The sequence below is a fragment of the Nansenia antarctica genome (genome assembly GCF_963989245.1).
Source record: "Nansenia antarctica genome assembly, chromosome: 3".
NCBI classification, from domain to species: domain Eukaryota; kingdom Metazoa; phylum Chordata; class Actinopteri; order Argentiniformes; family Microstomatidae; genus Nansenia; species Nansenia antarctica.
Genome location: NC_137688.1, coordinates 56414128 through 56426743, shown reverse-complemented (window position 1 = coordinate 56426743; position 12616 = coordinate 56414128). Strand labels below are relative to the sequence as shown.

The 12616-nt window shown below is 46.8% G+C and overlaps 1 protein-coding gene across 3 annotated transcripts in view; it reads left to right on the top strand.

Annotated features, from left to right (window-relative positions):
• Positions 1-10248: 10248 nt before the first annotated feature.
• Positions 10249-12616, top strand: part of fynb (FYN proto-oncogene, Src family tyrosine kinase b) — a gene marked incomplete at both ends in the record, with an annotated part of 17674 nt that continues 15306 nt past the window's right edge. For all 3 annotated transcript variants that reach the window (XM_080527708.1, XM_080527707.1, XM_080527706.1), the window contains one exon: positions 10249-10501. In XM_080527708.1, the coding sequence (XP_080383834.1) occupies positions 10249-10501 (253 nt within the window). The remainder of the gene's footprint in view (positions 10502-12616) is intronic.

Here is a 12616-nt window from a genome sequence, read left to right as displayed (position 1 = left end):
CTGGTCCACACCTATTTATAGAGGTGGGCTTGTAAATCTGCCTCATCAGCAAAACTAACATCCTCCATATTATGGAAGAAGTGAGTGGCTATTTTCAGTGTGAGTGAGTGAGGTCTAACCTATCGTTCAGTAGCTCTCATGCCCTCTGTCTCCTGTATTGTGAACCTTATTCTACGCAGAGTCAATGGAAACATTACACTTGGAGACCGGTGCATGATGGTTAACCACATCCTCCTAGCAGCCTCGTTTAAGTCATGTTGGTGCTGCTAAGATTAGACCTGAACAAAATTATTTTATATCTGACAGTATTGCTCCTTTTTAGGGTTGGGTTTTTAGTCCTGCCTCAGCTACACTGCCAATCTGCAACAAGAACAACAATTGCTTTTAAGAAACAACAGATGCCCATATATTGACTGATCTGTTTTGTTTACCCTTTTGCTGTTGATACGATGCTGTTGATTCATTTTTACAATTTACATTTTTGCCAGATCAGATTTCAATAAGCAAACTCATGATTGAGTGAACAGTTTGCAATCTGTTTTTTTTGTATTAGGCCTATATATTTATAATCATGTTCTGTAAACAACATTATGAAACCAGCAGGGGAAGCAGATTCACATTACTAAAGGTGTCTGTCTCAAACTAACTAAGTGCCACCAGAGTGTCCGTGTGAGTTTCTATTCTAATAAGATATTTCAACACTATGTTTAACCTTGAGTCTAAAGCCCTTTGTCTTGCTGTGGTGAAAAGAGAAAGGAAGTGTGTATATTGCAGCAATTGGTCTAAACAATGGTCTACATCCTCGAGTTTCCTGTGCAGCAGGCAATTAGTCTTACAGCAGTCTGGGGAGATGCTCGGAAGCCAAAGGGTGTCATAACAGCGTGCCTCCTCACCCGTCTCGCTCATCAAAGTGATACGTAGGGAAATTGGGACACATAGCTGCTATAGTTACGAAACCAATTAGCAGAAGTGTTACGAAACCAATTAGCAGAAGTGTTCTATGAGAACGTCATGACACACTTTGACCATTGGTTATTTCGATATTTCCAGGGAACTTCAGTTAAAGGGTATCAAATTGTTCAAAACATAATTTTTCATTTCTTCCGATATTTCCTTTTAGAAATTGCCAATCAAGGGGCGCTTAGGTGGCGTAGCGGGTTAAGCGTTAACTATGTAACCGCACGGTCGCCGGTTTGATTCCGGCCGGGGACATATCCTCCTGTCATCCGCATGTCATCCCTCCTCTCTCTCTTACCCATCCTTCTTGTCTAAATCTCTACTGTATCTGTCAATAAAAATGAAAAATATGAGTGGGACTGCCCCACTCAGAAAAAAATACTTAAAAAAAAGAAATTGCCGAACACGGTAGAAAAAACCCTTTACAGTGTGGGTGGGAATGGTTGAGTAAATCATTCAGGATGCTTACACTTGCATTAGCACTGTCTCTCCCCTGGCAGCAACGTGCCTTGCTGGGGGGTACAGAACGTTGAAATGTCCTCCAACTGACCTCTGGTGTAAATGTAGCTAGTACCGGTACTGCTCTGGACTGGTGTGATCATCTCACACAAGATGGTACTGTAGGAATGCTAGCCCTCTAGTCACACAGAGTCATGCTACCCATGTGCTACCCACTCCTCCTTGAACAATCAAGAAAACAAACAAAATTGAACAACAAACAAACAGATTGATGAAGGTTATTTAGGTGGCAGTGAAACCAGAGTTAGATTGACTATTTCTGACACACATTACAAGTCGGCAACGGTAAATCTGAGTGTGTGAGGTGATAATTCTAAAGATAATCAGAAGATGATTAGGAACCCTCTTCTCTGATGGAATGAATATTTCAGTGGGTAGGGCCTGGGTCAGGTTCTAAAAGGGGTTTAATGGTGTTGATTTGTAAAGCGCCTTGGGGGAATCGGAGTGGGGAGGTCGACAGGGAAAGTCCTGGACACAGCTGCATTAGTAACACAAGGTCTTCTGTCAGCAGACTCCTGGAGAGCTGGAGGCCTAAATCTAGATCTAGGGATCAGCCAGCCGGTTTAGCATTTTTCATTCACGTTTTTCAAATGATTATGTTTTGATTGTTTGCCTGGTGAGCTCAAGTGGAGGGTCCTCGCTCTACTCTATGGGCTCGTCATCACTTAGGATGTCACCTCTAAAACTGAGTCGCCCTGACACAATGGTGCCAGCGTTGGGCCCTCCCAGCCGGCGCCTAGACTGACAGGAGCAGGGCAGAGGACAGTGGCCTTCCCTGCAGCCCAGGGGAAGGATGGGCCAGTGCCCGTGATCCCTGCTCAGCCAGCGTAAAAGAGACGTGGAGGAAGAAGCTGGAGCCACCGGAGCCACCTCCTCCTCCCAGGATCCTCTCCTCCTCCCAGGATCCTCTCCTCAGCAGAGACGGTCAGGGAAAGATGTGTTATCCGCGTTTTGGACAGCTCACAGTTCATAATCCCACACAGAGAAGCATCCTTGCGCGCCCTAAAGCAGAAGCTTGCTGAAATGAACCGTGAACAAGCGGTGTAAAAAAGCTCTGCTCAGCTCCGTTCCGGGGGAAGGAAAGGCATTACTGTCCAAACTTCGACTTTCTCACTTATTCACATTCTCTGTCCTTTATGGCCGTGTGTTGCTGAGTTCAGCTGTACAGAGGCTTTTTCTTATCTTCCCACCAGGGGATAGAGTGGTCCCTGCTTGCCTTTTAATTAAGGGGTTTGGAGCATCCTCCAGCAGACCTCCTGTTGGGCACATGCAGTAAAAAAAAAAGAGCCATGAAACATGATCATCCAGGCCAGATACACAGGGGCTAATCTATTGACTCCATTCCCTTTGAAATGCCCTGATAGTGCAGGGGCGGGAAGTTCTGCAGAGCAGAAATGCCAAACTTGGGTTTAATGAAGAAATAGATTCAGACTTTTTAGTGTTTAGCCCCTCCCTTTGGAGAGACTCCAAACAGTGGACTAATTCAGATTGTTGATCAAGAGAGTCGTCGCCTCCTATTCCTAACACAGTTCGGTGCTCCTCCTCCTCTCTACATTTCGGTTGGATTTATCTCAGAGGATTCCTGACTCAAACTGGAGCTTGTCTGCTACTTCCTTTTTTTATTCCGAGGAGATGGAGGCACGGAGACGCTTTTAAAATTGTTTTTTTCCTCCCTCTTTTTGGTGAGCGCTGCTCCTTGTAAAAGGAAGGCAGATCATTCCCTTTGTGGGCTTTATGAGAGGACAGAGAGGAGGGGAGGAGAGGGAGAGAGAGGGGGGGGGTGCTTGGCCTTCTTTAGGGCTCAGTGGTGGTGGCTTGGGAGGTTTGATTGGATCACGCCTGCTCCAACAGTGGTATTGTGAGTGAGTATTTTCGTCGCCACTTGCCAGGTGACCCCCCGTGACCCCCACGGCATTGGGTCAGTCCAGCCAGAACAAGAGCTCTCCTCAGAGGGACACAACCATAGCAGTCAGCCTCCCCGGAAACAACCACTCTCTCTCTCTCTCTCTCTCTCTCTCTCTCTCTCTCTCTCTCTCTCTCTCTCTCTCTCTCTCTCTCTCTCTCTCTCCTCCAGCTTCTGAATAAAATCAATAACATCACACCAGACCATGCATGTGATGGAGGGGGAAGTGGGGTATTGAGCGGGAAAGGGAGGGAGGGATGAAGAGAGGGAGGGAGGGAGGGGGAGAGCTCTGTGAGGGAACAGATTTGTCATATTTGAATCATAAACGTACGGTATAGAAATTATTATTAATGGGTCAGAATTGTTTTATTTTTAAATATTTTTTATATCAGTGTTGTGATTTGGCTTATTCCAGGGCTCGCCTTGCAGCTGTTGTCATAATTGAATCACTAGCTAGCACTTGTGTGCGCACACGCACACACACACACACACACACGTACACTGCTCACCCACACTCACACAACTCACAACAAAACAGCCCCCTCTGCTCCCCCTTTCTCACACACATTCTTCTTCAAGACACATAAATAGTGCACTAGCCTTTTTCATATTGCATTGTTTGTTGATGCCTTCTATGTGGTCATGTGAAGGGGGTAGGTTGTTGATTGCATGTGGTGTGTTTGTGTTAAATGGTTTAGGTGAGAGATTGTTGGCGTACGTGTGTCTGTGTCTCTGTGTGTGTGTGTGTGTGTGTGTGTGTGTGTGTGTGTGTGTGTGTGTAATGAAGGAGGCAGAAGCCTCTGAGCGTTAACCTTGAATGGTGCTGGGTAGGCTTCCTCCTTGTGATGCTGCGTGACGGCAGCGCTGCAAGCTGGGAGCGCAGAGACGAGGCCATCCCCCAGGGGCTGGGACTCAGCATGTGATGCCCAGAACTGATCATTATCCTGCTCCTTTTGTCAAGTGTTTGGGGCTGCACTCCTCCCCAAGGCTGTCCTCCTCCTCCTCCTCCTCCTCTCTCCTCCCTCTCCCTTTCTGCACTCTCCTTGTCTCGCTCTCTCCATTTTACAGTAGTCCACCCCTCTGTCTCTCTTTGTGTGTGTGTGTGTGTGTGTGTGTGTGTGTGTGTGTGTGTGTGTGTGTTTGTGGGTCTCTCTCTCTCTCTCTCATTTTACATTTACATTTTAGACATTTAATGTAAATAATTTTCTGACAACTTTATCCAAAGCAACTTACAAGTACATTTATCTAAGTACGGTAAGTAAGTGAATCATCTATACATCAGTCATCATAAGAAAAAATTATCTATGTTTGGACCAGGGGCCATTGGCAGTCACAATGGTAGCAGAAGGAAGAATTACTTTTTTATTATTATTATTATTATTATTATTATTATTATTAATTTGTTCTTTGTATTATATATATTATTGTGTTTATTATTATGACAGTATTTTAACTGTACAGGGGGGTAGTGAGGATGAAGAGGTCTTTAGGAGGGACAGTCAAGAAGTTGCCTGAAGTGATGGGTCCTAGGATGGAGCCCTGAAGGGCCCCAGTGGTGATGGCTCTCCACGTCACCTAGTAAGAGTGACTAGCCAGATAGAGTGCAGAGCCAGAAGTGCCCAGTTATGAGAGGGTGGAGAGACGGATCAGGTGGTTTACATTGTCGAATGCAGCAGACAGGTCCAGAAGAATGAGAACAGAGGAGGAGGGAGAAAACTCAAGCAGAGTGGAGGGCCTCTGTGACAGCAAGGAGAGCAGTCTCAGTAGAGTGCCCAGCCTTAAATCCAGATTGGTGAGGGTCAGGGAGGTTGTTCTGAAGGAGATAGAGTGTGAGAGAGTTGGTTATAGACACCACGTTCAAGGTTTTTAGATAAGAAGGAGAGAAGGGATACCGGTCTGTAGTTATAGACAGTAGACAGGTCAAGAATTGGTTTCTTGAGAAGAGGCTTGACTCTGGCTGTCTTAAAGGCAGCTGGGACAGACCTTGTGGAAAGAGAGGAATTGATTATGGTGGTACGGGTTAGGGGTCTTTGGGAAAGGATTGGAGAAAGGGGGAGGGGGTAGGATTGAGAGGGCAGGTGGTTGCCCGCTTGGATGTGACCAGTTTTAGAATATCATCAGGGGAGATGGGGGAGGTAGGTGAGGGTAGGGTTCAAAGTAGGTGACAAAGGGAGGAGGAGGAGGTGGGTTGAGGATTGAGGAGAATGTGAAGAACAGTTTCCTTGGGTTAGAGGTAGAGGATTGAATTTTGGAATGGTAGGAAGAAGCTTTAGCAGCTGATCGGGAGAAGGTGTAGTTGAGGAGGAGAGAGAGTTAAGGTTTTAGGTTATCAGAGACGCCCAGTTTTACTCCATTTCCTCTCAGCTGCCTGGAGCCCTATTCTACAGGGTTTCAGACAGCCAAGGAGCATGTGGACTGTGCTGGCCTTGAGGTCAGTGGACAGAGAGAGTCAAAGGATGGGGTGAGAGTGGACAGGAGGTTGCATCAGTGGATTGAAGGTAGAAGGATTCAACAGAGGGTATAGGGAGGATAAGACAGAGGGAGAGAGAGCGGTGAGGGAGAGGGTACGCAGGTTGCGATGAGAGAATACAGTGTGGGTAGAGTCATACAAAATGATGATCAGAAACTGGAAGAGGAGAAACAGTAAGGTTGGAGGTATGGTATCTGGTGAAGACAAGATTAAGCTGATTGCCCGGCCCGCCTTGTGAGTCGAGGGAGAGTTGGACAGGAGAAGGTCAAGTACTACAGAGGAGTCTCTCTCTCTCTCTCTCTCTCTCTCTCTCTCTCTCTCTCTCTCTCTCACTCTCTCTCAGACAGGCTGCCCCTCTGTCTCCTCTTTCTCCTCTTAATCATCTTCTATCTCATTATCTCTGCAGACCCCCTGCTCTCTCTGTCTGGCAGTCTATTTTCACATCCACTCATCAACCAATCATCTTGGTCCCCCAGAAGTAAGAGAGAGTAGACTGGCTAGGTTAGGCTATGTTGTTGTCTCTATCTTCCCGTCCTCTCTCTGCTCCATGAGGATGGCCTCCTGCTAGGGCCTACGGTGTTCTGTCCTGACAGTTTTCCATGGGGGGGGGGGTCCAGACCTTCATCCAACAGAGGGGTGTAAACAGCCTCCACTCCCCCCACCTGCCCCCTGATGAACCTCACCCCCATCACCACCACCTCCACCCACCTCCCCATCAAATATACATGCATCCATGCATGCATCAGCAGCTTCCTTGCAGTAAGCCCAATGCGATAGCATACCTTCAAGATAGCACAAGTGTCCCCTGAATAATTGACATGTATCTGAACGTGTGCATGCTGTGGATGGGATGTTTTGTTTGAGTTTTTTTTAAATCTTTTCTCCTCTCCTGTTTTCGTTCAGTGGATAAACTGCAGTTACATTACACATTTTTACTTGATTTAATAAAAAATGTATTTCATCCTCAGAAGATCCTTGAGATCGTTGGCTTCAATTAAGGATCTTGATGAATTTGGTCCATCTACTCTACATGAATGGCCTTTACATTAACTAATTATAGATCTATGAATGGCCTTTTTCCGTAACTAGTTATATTAACTAATTATAGATTCAACTTTGCTTCTGGTCATGTTCTGGCTCCATAATTGGTTTTTTTCCCTAAAGGTCCATTGATCTTATGTGAAAAGCAGTATGTTTTCTGAAATGCCTCACTGATGGCTATCAGTTGTTTGGCAGTGGGGATTTTTCTAATTCTGCAACAGAGAAATTAGAAAAATAGGAGTAAAAAGCTAAACGAGTGCTATGGCTAGCAGATGAAGAAGGGGAAAAAAGGAATAATTCATCAGTTCAGAGAGTGAAAGAAAGAGTGAAGGGTAAAAGAAATAGATGAAAGACCTTGAGTTGAAAGGAAGCAGTGAGGAGCTCACTCCTGCCTGTGTTTTGAGGATGTAGGGGTCTCTACAGTGGGCTCTGTAGTGAACTGTCACTGTCAGGGCTGATGGGCACCTGTCATAGCTGTCTGAAACCTGCTGGGACCTGCTGGGACTACTCTACTCCGTCTTCTGACAATGCCGACAGGGTAGAATAAAATGACACTGTGACATAGTCAGCATCATAACTGATTAGATCTTTTAATTTTAAGTCTTTCTGGAGACTATTCCTGTGTGTGTGTGTGTGTGTGTGTGTGTGTGTGTGTATGTGTGTATGTGTGTGTGTGTATGTGTGTATGTGTGTATGTGTGTATGTGTGTATGTGTGTATGTGTGTATGTGTGTGTGTGTGTGTGTGTGTGTGTGTGTGTGTGTGTGTGTGTATGCATGCGGGTCACGAACTGGTGGAAAATACGAAGATCTCAGTTAGCTTGAGCAATGCACTGATATGCAATGCGCATATCACTGATTTGCATATCAACTTTGGTAAAGAAATAAGCACAGATTTAGTGATATCAGCAAATCTGTTCAGTGGCTTGCTGAGACTGATCCTCTGAAACACAGAGAGCTTGTTTTTGCATTGATTAGGCCAACTGCCTTTTATATGCCATGTCCAGGCACGTCTCTTTGAGTCTGCTGCAGAGTCATTATTCTGATCATTTGTCTGTTGGGAAGAGAAGTGATAGGATGTTATGAAGAAAAATATGTTAGTCGGACAAAGCTATACAGTATGTTTGCGCACATGGAATTCAGTGGTTTTTGTTGACTATGGATTAATATGGCAACACATGTGATGTGTTGAAATGAAATAACATTAAGTCAACTGAAAACGGCCCAGAGTGTTCGTCATTTTGGCAGTAACTAGACTAAATGAGTAATCAAATGGAAAAATATGACTAAAACGTAATGCTATTTTAGTCCAAATGACTAAGACTAGACTAAATTTTAAAAAAGGCTGCCAAAATGAACATTGGTGTGGGTGTGCAAGGCCTCTCTTTCTCTTCTGGCTCCATTCTTCTTCAACACAACACTGTGTTAGTGTTTCTCAGAACGCCGTGGCGGCAGCTTTCACTGTGTTTTAGCCACCAACATCCCTTGCTCAAAGATTACTTTAACATGTCCGACAGCACCCTCCAAGCCGCCTTGACTGGCTTAAAGAGATCAATAAAAACATTTCCCCCTCAAAGCCAATCCAATCTCCCTCTCTACAGACAGACGGATATGTAGAGAGGATGTGGATTATTGAGGATGTTTGAGTGTTTCAGTGGTGGAACAAGCTGTAAGTGTCCACGATTTACAGTAGTTCCAACAACACTGACCATGGGGGTGCAGTTCAGTTTCCTCCCTGGCCGCCTGCCCACTCATGGTGTGTCATGGTGGATTACAGCGTTAACCCACATTGTGCTGTGTACTGCATCCAGAGCCGTTTTCGCGGAGCCCGCGGTAACATTGCCAGGTCAGAGACAATATCACTGTATGCTCTGAACTGCTGGATATGAGATTGAGGGATTGGATATCACAGAGATTCCATTTGATCTGCCTCTCTATCCGCATGACTCTAATCTGCACCTCTAAACTAGAGTGTTCAGTTGTCGAATGGATTTCCCTCTCTGATCCTGCCTCCCTCTCTCTCCAGTGGCCTAGCGGGAGGCGGTCAGTGTGGATGTCGGAAGAGAGTTCCTGGCTTGGTCTGTGTGCTGCGGGTGGCCTTTGTGGGTCGATCAGCGTGCTACTGTTGTGCTGATTGACGGAGAGAAAAGAGGGCTTCCTAGTGACGAGGAGGCAGCATACAGGGCTTCATTCTCTCTCCTTGCATGTGTTTTAATGACTGGGCTTCCTGCTCTTCTCAGAGAACACAGAGGAGCTGGTGGAGACTGGGCCATGAGGCTTAGGGGAGAAGGAGAGACGTGGGGGGGTGGGGGTTAACAGGTCACTTATTGAAAGTATTTTGTGATTACACATCTGAGGGTAGCTGGTGGCTTCAGCTGAAGTCTAGATCAGCACTCTGTCTTCTCAGTAACACTCAAATTGATGCTCCATGTGTCTTGATATACTACATCTACTGTATACAGAGCAAATTAATTTCATATTTGTTTGGAGGATGGTAATTATATGACATTCATTCTCCCCAGGCAAATAAAAATGTCCAGTAGAGCTCTTCAGTCCACCACAGCAGTGTGCTCGCCGGTTCAAATGTTTCCCGTTGACGGGGCAAAATTCCATTGCAGCTCAGCCGTAAACAATCTTCTCCACTGAAAGTATTTCAAGATGTTATCTTGTCTGTCGATGCATTCACATACGCCATGACCTAGTTTATACCACAGAGGCACTCTCCACTTACCACAGTGTCAGTCGGAGAAGAGAGAGAGCGCTCATGTTGGTAGTAGTGTAGTGTCCCTAGAAAAAAGAAAAAACATACTCTCTCCTCCCCCCACCCACCTCTCCTCACTGGCATCCATAGGACGCACCCGATGCTGCCAGTGATGTGATCATGGAGTAATCAATGAGTGAATAAGTGAATACCCCCCATGACCAGTCCTCCATGGGTCCCCTGCTCCCCGGCTAGCTCTCCTGACATCACAGTGTGATAGAGGCAGTTTTTTTTTCCTGACCATGAAAGAGACACACTGTTTGTGTGAGTCATCAGGCAGCTTGACTGTGTGTGTGCGTGTGTGCGTGTGCGTGTCTGTGTGTGTGTGTGTGTGTGTGGGTGCGTGTGTGTCAGGCAATAAAAATCCCAGTGTTGCTTCACAAACAGGAGCTCTAATAAGGAAAGGAAGTCATCTCAGGAAAGAGCAAACCTTGAACCATGTTCAAATGTCTATTTCATGAATTATGTTGCATGCTCCCCCCCCCCCCCCCCCTACCCTTCTATTCATTTTCAGACAGGAGGATGTACTATTGATTAACAGTCACATAATGATTATCGTTATTTTCTCTGTTTCTCTCTCTCTTTGTAGAATATAGATAATGGGCTGTGTGCAATGCAAGGATAAAGAAGCAACGAAACTCACAGACGACAGAGACATCAGCACATCTCAGAGTGCAGGTTACCGCTATGGGGCCGACCCCACGCCCCAGCACCAGCACTACCCCAGCTTCGGGGTCACCGCCATCCCCAACTTCAACAACTTCTGCTCGCCGGTCGGTCAGGGGATGACGGTCTTCGGAGGGGTCAGCACGTCGTCCCACACCGGGACCCTGCGCACCCGTGGTGGAACAGGTAGGGGGTGTTGATATGTACCCTTTAGCCCCACACACACACACACACACACACACACACACACACACACACTTCCCCCTTCACCTCACGGCCCCGCCGTGGCCCCCCCGGCCCTTTGTGGAACGTCCGGCCGGCGTTAGCACAGGGCTTTTGTGTGCGACTCGCTGTTTACCCAGGGAATACTCCCAGTCAGGATATCCTTTATGTCTGACTGAGCCTACTCTGCTACTGCTACAGAGGAACCACCGTATTTCCACTTTCAACTTCGAAAGAGTTTCTCTGGGGAAAAGAAAAAAAATCTGGATTATTTCTGCCCTAAATAATCCAAATCCACAGGGGACTGGAGGATATCACTTTCTTTTTTTCTTTTTGTTTTATGTTCTCCTGGTGGGTCAATTTGGGTGCAAGCTGCAGCTCCCTCCTCTCTCAACCTTGTTGTGAATACCACATGGGAGTGCCTTCGTTTGTCTAACACTGTGTTTTGCCCTCCGGTCCGAACTCATAGGAGAGGAGCACTGAGTACAGTTTATGATGATGATATGTACTGTACCGTGGGGGAATCCATTTGTCTGTACACATTTACAGTACAGTAATTAGATAGTCATAGGGGGAAATTCACAGCTAGTACACAGCATGACCCATGACCCTTATGTAACAACATTGAATGGGTCTCACATAACAAACTGCAAACTGGGGATTATTCAATAGTATACCATGCATAACCAGGGTCTGGTGGTTGTGGCGTGTTCTCTGGGGCTTCCTGTACATGGTACACTGCTGCAGAAGTGTGAGGGGCGGATGCATCAGTGTTGCAGCTCTGAAAGCCCCCAGTGACTTCTTTCTCCCTCTCTCTCTCTCACTCTCTCTCTCTCACTCTCTCTCTCTCCCTCTCTCTCTCTCTCTCTCTCTCTCTCTCTCTTTCTCTCTCTCTCGGTCTCTCTCTGTCTCTCTCTCTCTCTCTCTCTCTCTGTCTCTCTCTCTCTCACTCTCTCTGTCTCTCTCTCTCTCTCACTCTCTCTTTCTCTCTCTCACTCTCTCTCTCTCACTCTCTCTCTCTGTCTCTCTCTCTCTCGCTCTCAGTTTAACTGGGTCATTGTGTATTGACAGACAGGGGTGCACTACTCCTGGCCTTGCTGCCTTCAAAGTTCCTCCTACACACTCCTGGTCCACAGTCACACACAAGGGCCTTAGTAGTAACCCGGTGGGCCTTGAGGATGTGCTCTCTCAGCTCCCTCATTAGCCCCGCTGATCCTGTCAGCAGCACGCTCCTATGTTCACCAGGGAAGATCCGCAGGCCAGGCTGGCTCACCTTGGGAGGTCAAAACTTCCATTGCTGCTGCTGCTGCTGCCTCTACTGGTGGTTCATATCCCTGCTCAATCCAGCATAGGAACTATGTTAGCACTGTCATCCACCTCGCTAGCCTCCATTGTGGACGGAGTCCAGCGTTAGACACAGGCATTGATTAAGAGAGGCCCCAGTTGGAATTGTCGGGTAATGATATCACCTCTGTCTGTCTGGCTGTGGGGAGACTGGCTGGTGAGGCTGCTCTGAAGCTGTGACGGGCCACTTGGGTGGTTAGTTAGCGAGTGTCTCTGTGGCCCGCGTGGCCGGCTATGAGAGGCTGAGTCACTCGCTGGTTATCACTGGGCTGATGATGTGAAAACAAACACGCTGGGTTCCATTCCCCACTGTGTTGATACAAAGTCAATGAGTCAGTGGGAATGAGAGAAAGGAGGACAAGAAGGAACGAAAGCTCTTTAGGACTTAAGTTGGACTTCTTAGCCTCTGAGATTTAGGCCGTCTATAGGGAGGCGGAGTAGTTGTGGCAGTAGCACCGGCTCAGCCACAGCCCCTCTCCATGGACCACTGGACAGCATGGAGGACATTAGGGTATGGAGCCCTAATTCAGCCCCTCTGGGGGCATGGGGGGCTTTAACTGTTGTCTCTGTCTAATCTGAGGAAGGAATGTCTCTTTATGATGTAATTCCTCCATTACGTGTGATATTGATGTGATACTTGCCTGCCTACCTGCCAGCCGGGCTGAGGTTATGCCTTGTATGAAGGCTCATTTCCAGGCATTTATATTGCCTGCCCATAAACTGGATGATTTCATA